Source organism: Populus alba, chromosome 16 (assembly GCF_005239225.2).
Source record: "Populus alba chromosome 16, ASM523922v2, whole genome shotgun sequence".
NCBI classification, from domain to species: Eukaryota; Viridiplantae; Streptophyta; class Magnoliopsida; order Malpighiales; family Salicaceae; genus Populus; species Populus alba.
In genome coordinates, this window is record NC_133299.1 from 7,994,411 (window position 1) to 8,014,428 (window position 20,018).

Here is a 20,018-nt window from a genome sequence, read left to right on the forward strand (position 1 = left end):
CAACAATTGGTTTTTAATTTTTTTTATTGCAGCATATAATGCATTTATGAATGAATTGTGCAGTATTTTTATCTATAAAATCCAATCATTCATATACATACATATACATATAGGAGGATAGTCTAAAGAACTTTTTGGTGCTGTAGCTTGAGTGTTTTTTATTTAATAAAACTGACCGGGTTTTTTATATATATTTTGAATCATTATAACAATATTTTTGAAGATTTAAAATCATTAATGGTATTCAAGCCATAAAAAAAAAATCTATAGAAAAACATCAATTTAATTTTTTAAAATAAAAAAAATTAAGTTTTAAACTACAACCAACAGTCACTCCTAGCTTAACAAGAAACGACATGTAAAATAATTAGAACCCAGAGTGGATAATTGTGTTTATCATAAATTAGGAATCTCAATTTAGCATTTATGTCGTTAAATTTTTTTTAAAACTTCTGCTGCAGAATGTACCAAACAGGCACTCATCATAATTCTGCCGCAGAATGTACATAAATTTCTTAAAACCTTAAAAAACCACATTTATGTCGATAAAAAAAATTTAGCATTGTTATTGAATTCGGTATAAACATTTTAAACTCAAAAAATACCTACTCAACTCTAATATTTAGTTATGAATTCTCATAACCCGAGTTATAAATTCTTATGAATTAAATTATTTTTATTTTATTATATAATATATTAAATTTAATTTATCATCAATTCAATAATAATAAAAAATAAAAACTCTGTATAAAATAATAGATTTGATAAACACAAAAAACCAAAAGATATAACAAAAAATATCAAACAATCATACACAGACTTTTAATTAATATTTAGTTAAGCAATCAAACTTATGACTAGAATTATGGATGGTGAATTAATTTTTTTATTTATTATTATACAATAAAAAATATAAAAATAATTATCAACTCAATACTATAAAATAATAATAATCTCACTTTAAATAATGATTTGAAAAAAAAATCCCCAAAAACACAAAATAGCTAAGAAAAAAAAAGAAATAAAAAAAGCACGCCACAAATAGCGCGACTTGAACCCCTTTAAAAAAAATATATTAACCATGTCTTTCTTGTTAGTTGAGAAAAAATATGGTACCTCCAAGTGTTTGAACTCGTTTAAATTTATACAACACTTTATCGTTAAATAATTCGTATAAAAAAATTGAATTGTTGAGTCCATATTACTTTATATAAAAACTCTACCATTGAAATCACTTATCATCTCGTAAATGGTTAATCTCACAATTAAAAAAAAATTGAAGACGTAGTGGAAAACATAATTAATCTCACAATTAAAAAAAAATAAAAATCCAAATAAGATTTTTTTAAGATGAGATCCTTAATCTCATAATTAGTTGAGATGTATGTTGAAGAAATGAGATTAATTTAACTGAAAATAACTAAATTAATTAATTAATTAATAGAATTAAATTGCTTTTATAACCTTTAGAACCTACTCTACTACTCCGTGCGAAATAAATTACAGGCATCTATCAACTTCCTGATTTCTCCACTTACAGCAATATCCATTTGTGCTACAGAGAGTATCATAGACAGGTTATGAGCAGCGGAAGAAACATCCAACAGAGTATAGTAAACCCCATTGTTACCACAGCTACCAATCGTTGACTAGCTAGCTAAAGATTCTGACAAAGGAACAAATTAGGAGAAATCACTATTCTTTCATTACTTGCTAGAAAGACAACAGGCATCAAAATTTGGGCTGATGGCGGCAGTTAGCGATTCACAGTTCTGCGTGTGATTGTTACCAATAAAAAGTAATGATAAACAGGAGCAGCGATATTTCGCTGCAAGATCCTGACCATCAAATCATTTTTCCTTCCTAAAAAAATGTATAAATTTATATCTTCTCTTCGTTCATGTACGATCAACAAGGAACAAAACCAATCTCATGCGATTATAGTCGCATTCTGAGAAAGCTAAAGCAAACTGGCACATTTTCTATTTTATCTAACCTTTCAGCTTTTGATCCTTGACTCCCCGCTTTATCTGCTTCAATGAGTGGATTAGTTTGGAAACTTTGCACATACCTTGAGTCGATCCTCATCACTGCTAATTGGCATACTTTGTGCTGGAAGTCGCCACAGATGTGGCCCCGAAGGTTGGAATGACCCAACGATATAATTGGTCAGTTTGAGGATCATATTCAGGTTTCGGTCTTCTACAGTTGAAAAACTGCACAAAGACACACCATACTTGGCAAAGCCATTCTGGTTTAATGCTTGTGGCCCCATGCATGTAAGGCCGCTTTGTATGAAAGCAATTCACTGTACACCAAAAACTCTGGCGCTGAATTAGAAAGAGAGGACCGCCGATGAAGGAATACTGTTTCTTTAACCATGCAGGCTTGATACCGAACAGCACTTGCTTTTCTGTCTCCTTCCAAGGAACCTGAATTTCCTCTGATGCGTTTTGCAACCCTATCAACCCAGCCAGCACAGATAGCTTGGCCTAAGATATCTTCCACATTCAATAAAGTAGACCTCTTACTTCGCTCTCTGATCCTGAATCATAAGAGACATCTGATTCATTCTCAACAGAATCTGGCACGTCTTCATCATGAGAGCCAAACCTCTCAGTTTGCTGGTCAATCAAATTCCCCTGAATCTCAAATGCCTCATCAATATCCTTCATGTCAACGCCTTCAATGGAAACCATTTCAGACATTGCTGGGACCTCATCCCCTACACGCCCTTTAGCAGTATTAGCAATCAACTCTGTTGAAGCTTTACGTAACTTCTGACACAAGTACTCTACTTCTCTCTGTCCCGTGACAAAGACAAGTATGCCTTCTTGTGGCAACCTCTTGTGGATTGACATGACTTTCTTATAGGCCTGGCCAATATAATCCACAGTTTCTGTTCTCTTTGAGAAATGCACTGTCACTTCAAATTGCCTGGTAGGAACGTTTATAACTGGAGGAGGATCATGAAATAACCTTCTTTCAGAAATGAAGTCCTCCACTCGCAAGGTGGCACTCATTAGAACAAGTTTTAGTGGAAATATCATATTTTCAGGACTTAGACTTTGACCAGAGAGCACCATTTTTTGCTGCTGCTCATATTTCTTCTGCCATATGCAAAAGATTGTATATGGTAAAGATAGGTGAGAAGGAAAAGATCCATAAACAATGTTTGCAGCTGAAAGTGGGAAAAGTGTATCAAAATTACCTGGCGGAGTTGAATGACACGAGAGAGCATTCCAATAAGAATGTCTGTATTCACACTTCTCTCATGAGCCTCATCCAGAATTATCACAGAGTAACGCTTCAATAAAATATCAGTCTGCAACATAAAAAAAGTATTAAACAACAGAAAAAGAGTTAACATGAGCATACTAATCCATTTTCTCCAGACAATATCTTTTTTACATGGGTCCATATCCGTCTACACCATAAAAGATTTTATTGAACTGCAGAATAGTTAACATGAGCGTTCAAATCCATTAATTCCAGACAAAATATCTTTTTTACATTGGTCCCACCAGCAGAGCTAGCTCCGTACATGGCATAGCAAACAATACCAGAAAGGATCCTGCAGGAGATATAACTAATAGGACTTTAAATTTTCAGGAACAAGTTTCAGAAAATAACACATGAAAAAAATTTGAATTTTGGATCCTCAATGGTAGTACATTCCAAGAAAACATAATAGGAATTTTAAATTTCCACAAACAACATTCAGAATATATAATTCTACAGGCATCACTAAAAATTTTGACGAATGGGTCAGCTATAAAGAAGACACAAGTGAAATTAGTGGTTGTTCAATAACAACTGTGCCTCTGGCTTATTCTTTTTAATTGCCTTTTTTGGGTCAGTACCAATAGATTCAAATTCACAATTCAAAAATGTAGATTCAGGCAACCAAGCAAGAATCTAACATGAAGAAACACCAAAGAAGCACCAATAAAAAAGAAAAAACTCTATAGGAAGATCAAATATAAGAATTGTAAACATCATTTGACAGTTGAAAAACCACATACTAAAACTTCTCACATATAATCATTGATGTACCATTCTTCAAAACACCCGCAAATAAGATGCATGTAAAATCGGCTGAATCCAAACCTGAACTTCTCGCAGTAATATTCCATCAGTCATAAACTTGATTGAACAATTGTCTCCGATTCTCTTGTCATGCCTAACTTGGAATCTAACCTCTTTACCGAGATGAAGACCAAGTTCAAATGCAAACCGTCTAGCAGTGGCAAGGACATCAATTCGTCGTGGTTGAGTAACACCAATAACACCATTTCTAACAACAGAATGGTTTGAACCATAACCTGCTTCATAAAGAAACTGAAAGATTACACCGAAGAACCAAAATTAGATGGTTCTTGAGCCGAATTGTTTGAGTTGGCAGTAGCTAACAAATCTAATGCATAGAAGAAACCCACCTGAGGAACTTGAGTGGTTTTACCACACCTAGTTTCTCCACAGATAATAACAGTGGAATGTTCATTTATAGCTTCCATTATCTCCTGTTCCATCATAATAATTGGAAGATCCTTCTGTTTCTTCTCCACCTCATCTGGCCTTGATACATGCACCACTGTTGGGGTAGTAAGAGGTCTTAGCAATGGAACATCTGGGAAATTGCTAGCCTTTCCTAAATCCACAGTTGAGGTCTCATTTAATTTACCTTGCTCCATGCAAATGCCCCGTTCTCCAGTTAGTCAACAATAGTGCAGTTAGCACAATATACTGACATGCACATGTAATTTCACCATTCCCACTCACATATAATACAAGATATGGTATTGAGTCAAAAATAGTTAATAATATACTAAGTTGCATCAATTGCTTCTTCAATCCTCCATGCTAACCATGTACAATACATAATGCATAAATTGCATGTTGTAAGTCAGCAGCTGGTCAATTCAACTTTTTTTAGCAGCCTTTTCAAAAAGTAAGAATAAACATCCAAACAGAATTCTAGTCTCATATAATTTGAGTTATAAACAGTATATAACATATATAGCACAAAAGTAGATTATGTATCATGACTTGTAATCTGAGCCGGTAACATACCATTAAACTGGAAGTTTTTCTAGCATCATGATCACTTGAAGCTTGTGAAGATTTTTTAGGAACTTCCAGTGTAGGTGTACAATTATCCTCATTGGACACTTCTTCAGCTGATAAGGCAGAAACAGATCTGCCATTTAAGCCAAGCTCATTACCACTAACTAGATTGTGACACACTAGTGAAAAAGATGCATGGTTTTGAACTTCTCTTCCTATTACCATTGGTTGTAAATGACCTTTCTCATTCATATGCATCTTTGATTGGATCTCATCCAACCCAGCTTCAATCTCAAAAGAAGCAGTTTCATGATTCCTCTTGAAAGGATTGTCTCTTGGATGCCATTAAATGCCAGTGAGTAGTGTGCTATGTTCACTTTTGGAGGGTGGAGCTTATGATAGGATGTTTTCACACAGTGAAAGTGGCTGATTTCACCGTCTTGTTTTAAAAGGAAGGAAATCACGGTAGTTTCTGAGGTGAAAATTAACGCGAAGAGAAAAAGAGCAACGAGCCAAAGCAAAATGATGAAGGGTGGCAGTGGTAATAAACAAAGTTGGATTTAAAGGCACCTGACATGAGCAAAAGCGACCAAAGCACTGGCTTTTGAACAGAGGTAGCTCCTCCCCTATCTTTCATACAAATTTCCACAGTTTTGGTTCTCAGAGCAGTAGTAGCTGGGATAAATGTCTTCCACATTTCTTTCTTTCCTAAGAATTTAACTCATCAAGTAGGCTCAGTGACACAAAAAATGACAGCTACTGGGAAGGATGGCAAAGGATGGAGGTGGGCTCTTGTTGATCTCTCTGTTTTTCTCTTCTTTAATTGTTCTTATCTCTCACATTTTGAGATGGATTGCCTCTCAGTATACGTGAAAGCAAGAAAATGGAAGGGGAGGATAGTTCGAGGACTCTAGAATGCCTGAGAGGAAGGTTGCTTGCAGAGAGACAAGCTTCAAAGATTGCTAAAGAGGAGGCAGAGCTCATGGGCAGTAAGGTCTGTTCCTTCTATCCCTGACATCTGGATGGCCTTTAATTTACTTTTTTTTCTTCTCCTTCTGGGTAGATTGATGTTATTGCATGCTTCGCATTTGAGATGTCAATACACAACCACAACGCATCAATTGTAAGATCTCAAGTTTCATTTTCATCTAATTTTTTATGGTATAGTTAATAGAGCTAGAGGACAAACTCAGAGAAGAGATCAAATTGAGGAAAAAGGCTGAAAAGAAGCATAAATTCTTGATGAAGAAGCTTGAGTCTTTGAAGATTTGGCCCGCATCAGAGGTAACAGAGAAGTCAAGTTCATCTGAGATTAGTGGATTTTCTAGCGCATCATCCACAAGCACTGCGGGCCATAAAGACCCCGAAGAATCTGAATCCAAGCCCCGTGTCATAATCGCAACAGACTCACATGATATGAAAGACTATGGCTCTGAAACAACTACATCCAATCAAAATACTTGTACTGTTTCCGATTCCATCGGAGAGACTCAAGATTCAAATGCTGACAATTCTTTAGATAAATCAAAGGATGAAACCGTTGCATGTTCACAAGATTCAAAGATTGATGATCCAAGGTATCAAGTTCAACATGCTTTGTCCTTTTCAATAGCCACTTTTATCTATGATAATTTAATGGGGTTTCTTTAAGCTAATTAAGTCAATATTCTGATTATCTCTTTCAGTTCTGCGAGCATTAAAGCATCAGTGGTGGAGATGGAGAAAAATGCAGGAAATGAGAGTGATAATGAGGATTATGTGAATAATTCGTTGGCACTAGTCCCATTGAGTTTGCCAGCTTCTACCAAGAAAAGTGAGTTGAAGGTAGTCAATAGAAGTGTTCTTGAAGTTCTTGACGCTTTAAGGCATGCCAGGGTGCAGATACAAAGCTCAATGGAGAGAAGACATATGATTAGAGCTGGCCCTACTTGAATCCATGTGTGTTAAATGCTAATGATGTGAGATATATATAGCTAATAACACAAATAACAGAAAGAGACGTTAGGATGGGCCTGTGTTCTTCTTGCATTGAAGCAAGAAATGGCCAAACGTGATGACGAGGGTAGAGTATTGATTAGTTAATATCATTGCATGGATAATAAACTCACATGAGTGAACATCAAAGAAAGCATGTGATGTAGGGAATAATCAAGGATTTGCTGTCCAGATGATGCTGGACCTGAGTCAAGGGTCGTATTCTTTCTTGTTTTCATTCTCTTTTAGAGTTTGATTAAGATGGTATTTTACATTATAATCCAACTGTATTTTAAATTTTTAATTAATTATTTTTTAATATATTTTTGGATTATTTCAATGTAATAATATTAAAAATAAATTAAAAAATTATATAAAAATTAAACGCGTCACTTCATTGTTGATTATTGTGACTTGCTCCAACCTTATAAGCTAGCATACTTTTTCTGCTTCTGAAGTTCATATATTAGGATCATCTTCATCACACAAGTGCTAAACTAGATAACCCTTTCTTGGAAAATCTAACCGCTTTAATTTCACCAGAGGCTTCTTATAGATTTTATGATTTCAATTCAAATCCTAACATCCATTTCACTCTGATTCAACCAAAAACGAGCGTCACTCATGGCTTTTGAAGTTAAGGAAACATGCACAAAGCTTTAGAATAAGATGGCAGTGAAGATTTATAACACCCAGATGTTCAAATGCAGCCTTGAAAACCAGAACAAGACTTCAGAGGGGATTGAGCAAGGTTTTTGTCTCTAACAGTAAACAGTGCATATTTAAGTTTTTGCCAGAACTTCAGACCGAGTTTGCTTACTGCACACATTATTCCCTGAACTTGATGAGCATTGTTTGGTCTATCCTTGGATTGCATGCCATCCCATCACGTGTATGAGCATATCCAGATGCCAAAATAGTGCATATTTTTTGGATTAACTTGGAGACACTTCAAAGACAATGTTTTGTTGTCCTATTAAGACAGTTTTTTATACCTTCGCAGGCACCCGAGGAGCATGGTCTTCTCCAATTTGCAGGTTCTGATAGAAATTGAAGTTTTACATGCAACACTGTTTTGAGAAGAGGAGGAAAAATTCTGAAGAGCCGAGTTGGGTTAAAAAACATCAATGTTTTTATTACTTGAGAATGCCTATTTAAAGGCTTACAAAACAACTTTGACAATGATAAAAAATCTCAACAAACATGAGAGATTATTGGACTCCAAATAACAGAATCTGTAGCAAATTTTATGGTAGAATCTGACAAGAAAACAATAATATTGAAGATTGATTCAAACGATTTACTATACTTATCTCTATCTTCTATTTTTAAGACAAATTCTCATAGATAAATTCTAACACTCCTCCTTAATATTTGTCTTAGACAAACCAAGTTTCATCCTTAAAAATTCCAGCCTTGATCTAAGAAGTGCTTTAGTCATTATATCAACAAGTTGAATATCAGTTGGACAATAATGAAGCTTTATAAGTAAATTATTCTCAACTTCTTTTATAAAGTGAAATTTCACATTAATGTGTTTGGTCGTGCCATGTTGAACTGGATTTTGAGCAATAGCAATGATAGACTTGTTATCACAATAAAGCTCGGTTGGTGAGCTTTGTTCTTGGCCTATATCAGCAAGCAACTTGTTTAATCATATTTCTTGATTTGTAGCAGCTGCTATGGAGATATACTCCGCTTCAACAGTTGATTATGCCACCATTTCTTGCTTTTTTGCATTCCAACATATTGCACCTGAACCAATTCTAAACACATATCTAGAAATACTTTGCATATCATCAACACTCCCTATCCAATCATTATTTGCATACCTATTTAATTTAACTCCTCCTGTCTTTGAATACCAGATGTCAAGGTCGGTTCTCCCTCTAATATACTTCAGCATCATCTTAGCAACTCCCATTTGAATATTGCTATGTGAGCTTATAAACCTTAAAAGCAAACTAGCTGGAAACATTAAGTCAGGTCTGGTTGTTGTCAAGTATAGTAGGTTACCTACTAAGCTTCTATATGCAGAGGGTTCCTCAAGTTTCTCACCATCAATTTTTAAAATCTTCTCATTTTGTGTCAATGGAGTTGATACTTTTTTACATGATTCAAGCTTGAATTTCTTGAGTATATCAACAGCATATCTCCTCTGTAAGATAAAGATACCCGAACTGCATTGATGTATTTCCATTCAAAGGAAGTAGTTCATGATACCAAGATCAGACATCTCAAATACATCCTGCATTTCTCTTTTGAACTCTACCAGTAATTTTACATTGCTTCCAGTCACTAGTGTGTCATCAATATAGAGTGATACTACCAGCTACAAATCATCTTCATTTTGTTTAGATACAGAGTAGCTTTATTTTCACTTCTCTTGAATCCCAATTAAATCAAATGAGTATCAATTCTGTTGTACCAGGCCCTTGGTGCTTGCTTTAAATCATAAAGAGCCTTGTATAGCTTGTATACTTTGTGTTCATGATCAACAACTTCAAAGCCTTCTGGTTGTTGAACATAGATTTCTTCAAGGAGTATTCCATTTAGAAAGACAGACTTGACATCTAAATGATAAATTTTCCATTCTTTTTGACCTGCAAGTGTAAGTAGAAGTCTTATAGTGTCATGACTAGCTATTGATGCAAAAGTATCACTATAATCCACTTCAACAACTTGAGCAAAGCCTTTAACAATTAATCTAACCTTGTGTTTGAAAATTAAACTATCTGGATTGAATTTGGTTTTGAAGACCCACTTCACACCAATTTCCTTTTTATCCTCAAGAAGTTCAGTCAATCTTAGAGTTCCATTTCTTTCAATGGAATCAGTTTATGATTTCATAGCATCAATCCAAGTTGGAAATCTTGCAGCTTCAGTATAGCTTGTAGGCTTAGCATGTACAAGATTACATCTTTCATACACATAAGACAATGGCTTTACCTTAAGTATTTGTGAATCTGAAGTTGTTTCAATATCTAGTTGATCTTCAACACCAAATTTTCCTACTGCTGGTTCAAGAGTAGTTGTAGTAGTCTAATCAACTTTCTTTAGGTCCTAATTATAGCATGATGTCTGATCAAAATGCACATCTCAGCTATTCTAAATTTCAGCTCCATTCAGATTGTAGATTGTGTAACCTTTAGATTATGTCACATATCCAACAAAAATTCATTTCTTAGCTCTTTCATCAAGTTTTTCTCTTTTGACAGATGACACATGAAAGTAACACAATGATCCAAACACTTTGAGGTGTTTGGTAGTAGATCGGACACCAAATCATGCTTCCAATGGTGTTTTGCTATAAACAAACTTAGTTGGTAGTCTGTTAAGCAAATATACTGAAGTGCTGAATGTTTCAACCCGTAGAAATCTTGGTAACCTTTTTTCAAACAAAATACACCTGGACATCTCCATCATAGTCCTGTTCTTTCTTTCAGAAACTTCATTTTGCTATGTCGAGTATGGAATTATCAACTAGTGTACAATCTTAGCTTTTGACAAAAGGAATTAAACTATTTATAAGTATACTCTTCTCCGTTATTAGTTCTAAACACCTTAATTTTTTTACCACTTTGAGTTTTAGCCATTTTCTTAAAGTTTCTAAACATAAAAAGTGCTTTTGACTTGGTTTTTAGAAAATAAACCTAAGTCATTCTACTAAAGTCATCAATGAACAATATAAAATACACATTATTGCTTAATAAAATTGTGCTTATTGGTCTACAGATGTCTAAATGGACTAACTCTAGCTTGTGAGTAGCTCTTTTGGATATACTTTGAGGAAATGACTGTCGATGTTGCTTCCTAAGTTTATAACTTTCTCAAGTTTGGGCACTAACATGGATTTTAGGCATATCTTTTACCATACTAGCATCATACATGAACTTTAATGATTTTACATTGAAATGACCATATATTTTACGCCAAACAATACTTTCATCAATCTTGGCATTGAAAACATACCCTTCAACTACATCGAGCTTCAAATAGAAGCTATTACCATCCATTTTGATTTTTTGCTATCTCTGAATCATATGTATCAGTCATAAAGCAAAATCTTTCTTTAAAAGAGATTGTATAATCATGGTTGAATTGATTTGTTAATAGAGGAAAAACATTAATGGATATTTGGTCATGTGACTAGTGCAGTTATTATCAATGAGTCATGTATTTAGTTTAAAAGTGTTGTTAGCTTGTGATGCTATAAACAGATGCTCATCGTCATCTTTGTCTTCTTCACACATATTTTGTTGTTGTTGTATTTGCTGTTGAGATTGTTTTTTCTTAATTTTGCAATATTTCTCATTATGGCCAAGATTATTACAAAACATATACTAGAAAGAGGGTGTATCCTTAAACCAACAATCTTTCTCAACATGGTTGGTTCTTCTGCAATAAGAGCAAGTTGAAAAATTTTACCTTTTTGAAGATATACAAGTTTTTCCCTTGGTAAACTTGACAGGTTTCTTTCTTGGTAGGTTACTAGTAATATTTCCTTTGTTGTTTTCTTGGAAAACACCTTTAATAGCCTCATCATTCTCATTTGTACCCTTTGCTTTTGTACATGAAGTTTGCTAATTAACTCTGCGATAGTGAGATATTGCAAATCACAACTCTTCTATTGTAGAGATCTTGGCTTCAAACTTCTGGTACAAACACCATAATGTTTTCTACCACCTTATGATCTGTAAATGTTTTACCAAGAAGTCTCATTTGACTTGTAACATTCATTAATCTTCCATAATAATCTTTGACAGATTCATTGTCTTTCATCTTTATCAACACAAATTCTCTTTCAATGCAAGAAGCCTAACATTTTTTACTCTATTGCTACCTTCAAATTCACCTTGGAGTTTGTCCCATACTTGTTTTGGTGTTTCCAGGTTCATTATTTTGGTGAAAATATGATATGTAAGTCCAAAATGTTGGTAGGTTATGGCTTTATCCTTTTTGAGTTTTTCTTCTTCATACGTTTTCATCTGAGCAATTATGAGATTTGCTATCAATGGTGATGGATCAGATTCAGACATTATAACATTCCACAAGCCTTGAGATTTTAAATAAAACCTCTTATTAACAACCTAAATATAACAGTGTTCTCCATTGAACACTAGAATTGTAAATACAGTATTACTTGAAGTAGACATAGAACTAATAGAAAAAATAACTCAGTAGTGTTTACACTCACCCTCTTTGTGCTTAGCACTCAACCGTATTATGTTTAACACTTAGAATACTTGCCTTGCAGCTCGTAGGATATAAAGCTTTGATACCACTAATAGAAATTGAAGTTTTACAAGTAACATTGTTTTAAGAAGAGTAGGAAAAATTCTTAAGAGCAAAGTTGAATAATAATAATAAAAAAAGATCAATACTTTTATTAGTTGAGAATTCTATTTAAAGGTTTACAAAATAACGTGACAATGATAAAAACTCTCAACAAATATAAGAGATTATTGGACTTCAAATAATAGAATGTGTAGCAAATCTTGCAACAGAATCTGATATGAAAACAATGACATTGAAGACTGATTCAAATGATTTGCTGGACTTATCTCTATCTTTTATCTTTAAGGTAGATTCTCATAAATAAATTCTAACAAGTTCAACATCAACCTAAGAAAAGAATCCATTCTTTTTCTTTGGGTAGCGTCTAATCGAAAACCAAGCCAACCTATTGACTATGATTCAAGTGTCATAAACCCAATTCCCATGGAAGATTCAAGGATCAAAGTTCGAAGCACACTGTTTTCAAAAACACATAATTATAAAGTAATAGGTCCCAATCAAAGCTATGAAGTTGTTTTAAGGAAGATAGAATTCTACCTGGGATGAGAATAGACCATAGTAATTTATCTAGAATAAGCTTGCTTTATTAATGAAAATAAAGAAGTTTAAATACATAAAAGGAATTAACAATTATTTCTAATTCTTAGATCACATCTCTGCGAAATATGACACAAACATTTAATGACAACTAGGTAGCCAAAATTTATTCAAAAGCATATAAGAACTAATTGACTTATTTTTTAGCAAGCTTGAGGACTTGATTAACAAACAACAGCTTTCAAAATCTTCATGCATGCTATCATGTCCTAGATTATGCAAGCCCACTACATGATATCTTGTGCATGTCCCCCTCATGACATCCTAGATAATGTAATGTAAAGTGTACAACTCTCCTACATGATAGCTCCTAAGCAAAATATTTTGTGTTCTTTATGGGCACTCTTTAAGATGATCTTCTTGGCTTATCAATACCCCCTCCTCTAATTAAAACCTTGTCCTTAAGGTTTATATTTATGAACTTGTCTTTCATTTCTTGAGTGTTTCCCACGTAGCATCATCTACCAGAAGTCTTTTTCATTTGACCAAGTATTCCTCAATAATTTTGGATCCTTTTTTAACATAACGAGTGTATATTATTTGTTCCCTAGTTAATTCACAATCTTCAGTCATAGGAGGTAACTTAATTAGTACTAGCAACCATTGTTTCACCCAATTATTTCTTTAAAAGGGTCATATTAAAGACCAAGTGAATACAAGATCGTTGTGGAAGCTTGAGCTTGTAGGCCATCTTTCCAAGTTTTTCTTCAATCTCACTTTCTTAAACACTGATTGTTGGTGGTATGTAAGGATAAAGCTTCAAAAACACAAAGTCCCTCACTTTGTATTCAATGTCTTGTCGTTTGGAATATGCTTGCAATTTCATACAATTATTTGCTTCATGTAAATTCTCATTAAGCTATCAGAGTAAGGCATCACAAGAAGCTAAGCTTTGGTCAACTGAATTGTTTGGACAAGAACCTTCACTACTAGAATTCTTATATTTACCAATAGAATTTTATGTCAGTATTCGTACTATGATTCCATTAGAAATTAATATACTTATGAAATCACAAAAGAAAATGTTTTGTCGGTGAATCTTTCATCAATAATTTTTTGTCTATCGATAAGTTCATTGATAATAATAAAAAAAATTATTATCGATGGATTTACTGATGGAAAAGTGGGCTAAAAAAAAACCTACCCGCTTTATTTTGTTGTTATTTCCCTCGAGAAGCTTGTCATATAATCAACAAAAATATTGTATGCAATTTTGTCAGTGATTATTTAAAAATATATTTTTTAAAAAATCAATTTAACAAAACTAGAAAATAATTAAATTAATATAAATCAACACTCTATAATACTCAGAACTGAGTTGCTTGGAAAAAAGAAAAAGAAAATCAACTCAAACAAATTTGCAACAAAAAAAATAAATAAATCAACTAAAAATTGATCTCATATGAAAAAAAAAATGCTATAACAACCTTCATACAATTATTAAGAATAAAACAAATTTAAACATAAAAAAAATATAATGAAAAAAAAAAATATTACCTTAATGTAGTTACAAGTGAAGCTAAGAAGAGAAAAAAAAAATGCAAATTCATAAAGTATGTTAATTAAAAAAAAACTAAGAAGAAAAAAAAATATACTTGAGCATGAAGGAGAAGAGAAGGAGTTGATGAGAGAAGAGAAAGAAATAGAGAAGGGGATGTTGATGTTTTTTATATAGGGCGAAGAAGAAAAAGAAGAAAAGGAGGAGGATAAGTCTCATCTGCTGTGAAATAAGGGATTCTAGTATTTGTATTAAGATATTTTACTGATGATTTTAATGATGAATAATTAAATATTAATATTTTTAGTCATTCCATCGATGATTCTGTATTTAATATTTAATTTAAATTTTCAATTTAATCAAACATTTTCAGAAACCGCTAAATATCACCGACGACTTTTCAATGCATCGATAATTTCATCTATAATATTTAATTTAAATATTCAATTTAATAAAAAAAAAGTTCAAAAACCCACCAAATAACACCAACAATTTTTCAATCCGTTAGTGATTTCGTCTATAAAGAACAGTAATTAACAGTATAATTAGAAAGTGAATGGTTCAAGAGCTCTCTGGAAAATACCGATGAAATTTTTCATTGATGATTACTTTTGTAATTGACATGATGAACAGTGTTAGGGAGAATTGAATAGTTTACCAACAAGTTTACGAATAGATTTTACTGATGGTATTAATATCGTCGGTAATTCCGTTGATATAAATGACACGTCATCATACTTTTTTGTTTTGTTTTAATTTTTTTTACTATAATTATCTTGATATATATCAAAAATATATATTTATATTGATAAAATTCATTATAATTTACCAACAATTCCGTCAGTATTTCCATTTAAGCTAATATGGAATTGTAGATGCATGGTAGATAGTATTGTAGTCAGCCCATTAAAGAAAAAGAATGCCACTTGCAGGGTTTGGTGGCAGGCAAAGCACCGGAGATATTGTTCAATACAATGGCTGACTACTTCCATTCGTTCATATATATATATATATATATAATATATATATATATATATATATATATATATATATATATATATATATATATATATATATATATATATATGCGTTCCCTGTTTGAAGATGTGGGGTTGCTATTTCAGTGCATGTACCAGTTATCTTTGTCACTTCACTTCACTTCACTCTGAACTCACTGTACCCGGTTGTCACCTCCTTTTCTTTTTATAATGAACCAAGAAAAGACCCATACTTTTGATTAATGTATTTGTTCGGGCAGTTTTTATATACCTAACTAATTCATGGTTCTAAAATTAAATATCATGAAAATTTTTAATTATGAGTAATTATTTTTAGTTTGGTTTGTTTTTTATAAAAAAAAAATAACTAGATTAAAATTTATTTAAAAAAAAAAAAAATTGAAATCGGTTCAAACTGACCGGTTTTGGTTCGATTTAGTTTTTTAAGATAAAAACCGTTTCAAACTAGTTTGACTCGGTTTTGGCTTAATTTTTTCCCGTTTGACTAGGATTTTTTTCCGGTTTTTTTATTTGGGTTCGGTTCAGTTTGGTTTTTTTCAGTTTTAGGTTTATGAAATCAAACCTAACCGGTCGGTTTTTTTCAAAATTTTAATCGGTTTAATCAATTTTTTTTTCACGGTTCGGTTTTTTTCGATTTTTAATTTTTTTGTTCACCCTTACTTTCAATGATAATGAGAAAACTCGAACTCATAATCATTAAAGAATAAACTTAAAATCTGATCAATTGAACTAGGGACTAGAAAAGACTCATATTTCCTCTATTTATTTTTGTACTTTAAAAGTATTTTTTAAAAAAATTAAATTTTTTTATTTTTTTCAAATTAATTTTTTTTAGTGTTTTTAGATTATTTTGATACAATATATTAAAATTGATTTTTTAAAATATATATTATTTTAATATATTTTTAAATAAAAACACTTTAAAAAATAATTATAACTATTTTTTTAAACACATAGAATTAAAAAAAATATTATTTTAATATATTTCTAAATATTTTTTTTATAATGAGCTGCTAATCGCGCGGGGAGCTAAAAGAACAAATTTTTTTTGGCTTTGACTTTTCTTTTAGCTCCCACATTACAGATGCCCTAAGAGATAAAGGAGCGCCGAGGGAAAACAAAGGGCAGCTCAATATTCCAAAATCATGAATTTAGTAAAAACATCTCAGCTCAATGTTTTCAGCTTAACAAGGAAAACAAGAATTGGATGCCTAAAATGGAGCAATAATAGCACCTAAAACAGTGTGTTATTGCCTATAAATTGCAATGAATGGAAAGCTGAGAATCTCAGCCATGGAATGGGAAACCTTGGGGGGAGGGGGAGCACCACTAGACCGCCAAAGAAAAAAAGAAGTAGAGAACCCAAGTGAAAGATTGAAAAAACAACAATGTCAGGAATTGTAATTTAAAATCTCTTTATTTCCCATCCTTGAATCTCATCTGACAACAAAACTGAAGATGTCCTGTCAAAAAACTCCGAAAACCCCGTCTCTTATCCATTGCTCCCTTTGATCTCCCTCATTTCAGACCAAACTCTGCCACTACCAAATCCATGTGTTCTTTTCCAGCTAAGTCTGTTTCTCGAAATATGGCACACATGAAAGAACCAAACATACTTAACCCAGATTCAAGGTACATGGCACCAGCACATCTCTATATTCTCTGAACTCACTTAAAAACTATTGCCTCCTTGTCTCGTTATAATCTTTTCAATTAATTTAGCCCATGCCCTTTTGGTCTGTACATGATAATTGTACTTATTAATGGTGTCTGAGTTCTGTGGCTATATAGTTTCAAGAGCTGGGACTGTAAGATTGGAGCATCAGCAGGAACTGGATTTCAGATTTAGTCTTGTGAATATATTGGTTCCTGGCTCATTTGGATAATGTGAAAGTAAGTAATACTACTATTATAAAGTTGGTTGCTTGTGGTTGTGGTCTAAGTGATCTCTTCAAAATGGTTAAACCTTGTTGGAGACCTTGTGTGGAGGATGATGCCACTGAGAAGGTTGATGGGTTGTTGTGGTACAAGAATTTGGGGAACCATGTTTATGGAGAGTTCTCGATGGCTGCAATTCAAGCCAATAGCTTGATGGAGGATCAAAGCCAACTTGAATCAGGGCCTTTGAGTTCAACTAATTCAGGTCCACAGGGGACTTTTGTTGGAGTATATGATGGACATGGAGGAACTGAGGCTTCAAAGTTTATCAACCACAACGTTTTCTCCAATTTCAAAAGTATGTTTTCAGCTTAATTGTTTTGCTAATTTTACTATTTGCTTGGACCACTTCGTAATGAATTAGTGATGCTTTGTTTGCTTGATTCTTTAAGATCATGCTCATGACTCAAATCTAGTGAATGATGTTATCTAGTAGGGTTGTGTCTTACTGAAGGTAGTGTGAATGGTTGGTCAAGTTTAAAGAGTTCTGATGTTCGCAAGCTAGATGCATTTTCTTGGAACATATATACAGGTTGTAGGCAATAGTTTTTCATGGTCTAATTCACCTCACACTTTTAATCTTTAAGGTTAAAGGGACTCATGTGCACACCAAGTGGATGGGCTGAGGATCAATGTTTCGTTTCTGTAAAAGTTTAGTTGTTATTCTTTCTGTTGGATCTATTTTGTATGAATCTATATTTAACTTCTCAACTGGCTTAAAGCATTGATCAGTAATAGATGCCCTGTTTCCTACACGATGTAGCTATCTCTCTGTTGGATAGGCAGATGTTTAATGCTGCTAACTTTCTGTTTGTTTGCGATGCAGAAATTGTTTCTGAGCAACAAGATGTATCGGAAATTGCTATCAAGAAGGCTTTTGCATCTACAGAAGAGGGTTTTCTTTCACTTGTGAAAAAGCAGTGGCTTAGTAAGCCCCATATGGCATCTGTTGGATCATGTTGTTTGGTGGGAGTCATATGCAATGGATTGTTATATATTGCAAATGCAGGAGACTCCCGGGTGGTTTTAGGAAGAGCAGAAAGAGGAACCAGGGAAGTTACAGCATTACAATTATCTACGGAGCACAATGCTAATATAGAAACTGTGAGAAATGAACTCTGGTGTCTGCATCCCAATGATTCACAGATTGTTGTGCAGAAGCACAAAGTTTGGCGCGTGAAGGGCATCATACAGGTAATTTCCTTGCATTTTCTTTCCTATACACCTGACTGATGGGAGAAGGTTTATATCAGTTGAACTTTGTGCTAAAATGCGGTTTGAGTGTTGCTCGACGCGTGAGGTTTCAGCGTGTTCAGGAAAACGCATGTAGAAGGGGGGAAATGCTCTGCTATCCATAGCGTTGTGCTCATTAGAAAATTGATTTAATTTTTGTTTCACAAATATGTAACTAGAAGGTTACTATGTTCTGTTATTTCCTTTCATGAGAACTTAACAATCTGAATGGTTAAGCAGTTTTAGGTAAACATTTTCCACTTGCTGACATTTATCCTTGCAGGTTTCAAGATCCATAGGAGATGCCTATCTTAAGAAGTCAGAGTTCAACCGAGAGCCTCTACAACCAAAGTTTAGACTGCCCAAACCTTTCCACAAGCCAATCCTAAATCCAGAGCCAGAAATACTAGTGCGCAAACTCCAACCAGGAGATCGATTCCTCATATTTGCTTCTGATGGTCTATGGGAGCATCTTAGCAATCAGGAGGCTGTTGACATTGTCCAAAATTTCCCCCGGAATGTAAGCTCATCCCATTCTCTCCATGACATCATGTGTAAACCTGTTCAATCATCTTGACTGCTGTTTATCCAGCAGTTCACATAGCAACGATGCAGTGATTGATAGTCTTTAAACTGTAATTACCTCAAATTTTCTGCCTCCTGACCAGAAGTAACTCTAACTAGATTCTTGCTTTTTCTGATTCTAGTTTCCATCACAAACCAATATTGGTTGTTCTTGCAGTTAGACAGCATTTGTTTTCTTCCACCGCTGTATAGTTTATAATTTCCAAATTAACAACGCGTTGGAGTAATGAACTGTCATGATCTTTGCAATTTTCCATAATAGGCCCATAAGTGAAGGTGTGGCTGTTTCAAAGCATTAACTTGATTCCTTTTCCATCTCTACGATGCAGGGAATTGCCAAGATGCTTGTCAAAGCTGCCCTTCGGGAAGCTGCAAAGAAAAGAGAGACGAGGTACACAGATTTGAAAAGGATCGAACGAGGTGTCCGGAGACATTTTCATGATGATATTAGTGTCATAGTTGTGTTTATAGATTCTCATTTGATCAGTAGAAGTTCCATCTGTGGCCATCCCTTATCGATAAGAGGTGGAAGCGCCGCCACTATATCTGACTCAGAGGCAAGATTCTAGTGTTTGATCTCTCCATCCCCATCTTTAGATTATTGCTGGAAGATTGTGAAAGACATCCTGTTTCTTGAGACCCCAAAAAGTGGGGCTCACAATGTCAATGAACATCACTCTTCAAAAGATTTCTGGCTGTTACCCCAATTGACCAGCCAAAAACATTTTGGAACTTTTGGCTGAAAACAGATCTGTTAAATACATAACCTGCAGTTAAATGCAACCGGGCAAGATTAAAATGAAGCTAAC

At 33.7% G+C, this 20,018-nt stretch overlaps 4 protein-coding genes across 4 annotated transcripts in view; 2 read left to right on the forward strand and 2 right to left on the reverse strand.

The window, feature by feature from the left end:
- LOC118062891 (ATP-dependent RNA helicase DEAH13) overlaps positions 1-5,307 on the reverse strand; it is a 33,497-nt gene extending 28,190 nt beyond the window's left edge. The window contains exon 1 of the mRNA XM_073405443.1: positions 5,074-5,307. Coding sequence (XP_073261544.1) covers positions 5,074-5,292 — 219 coding nt within the window. The 5' untranslated portion in view covers positions 5,293-5,307. The remainder of the gene's footprint in view (positions 1-5,073) is intronic.
- On the reverse strand, positions 2,405-5,067 carry LOC118046136 (ATP-dependent RNA helicase DEAH13-like). The gene is made up of 4 exons (XM_035054936.2): positions 4,440-5,067; positions 4,111-4,341; positions 3,212-3,325; positions 2,405-3,110 (listed from the first exon to the last, which is right to left on the reverse strand). Exons 1-4 carry the CDS (start codon positions 4,692-4,694, stop codon positions 2,511-2,513), a joined length of 1,200 nt encoding a protein of 399 aa, XP_034910827.1. The 5' UTR covers positions 4,695-5,067; the 3' UTR covers positions 2,405-2,510.
- Positions 5,308-5,587: 280 nt separating the features above from the next.
- Positions 5,588-7,362, forward strand: LOC118046137 (uncharacterized). Its single transcript, XM_035054937.2, has 4 exons — positions 5,588-5,851; positions 5,932-6,061; positions 6,235-6,644; positions 6,753-7,362. The coding sequence occupies exons 1-4, from the start codon at positions 5,817-5,819 to the stop codon at positions 6,997-6,999; spliced, it is 822 nt and encodes a 273-aa protein (XP_034910828.1). The 5' UTR covers positions 5,588-5,816; the 3' UTR covers positions 7,000-7,362.
- A 9,207-nt stretch (positions 7,363-16,569) lies between these two features.
- LOC118046135 (probable protein phosphatase 2C 38) lies at positions 16,570-19,933 on the forward strand. Its single transcript, XM_035054935.2, has 4 exons — positions 16,570-17,689; positions 18,218-18,585; positions 18,908-19,144; positions 19,539-19,933. The coding sequence occupies exons 1-4, from the start codon at positions 17,410-17,412 to the stop codon at positions 19,776-19,778; spliced, it is 1,125 nt and encodes a 374-aa protein (XP_034910826.1). The 5' UTR covers positions 16,570-17,409; the 3' UTR covers positions 19,779-19,933.
- Positions 19,934-20,018: the final 85 nt, after the last annotated feature.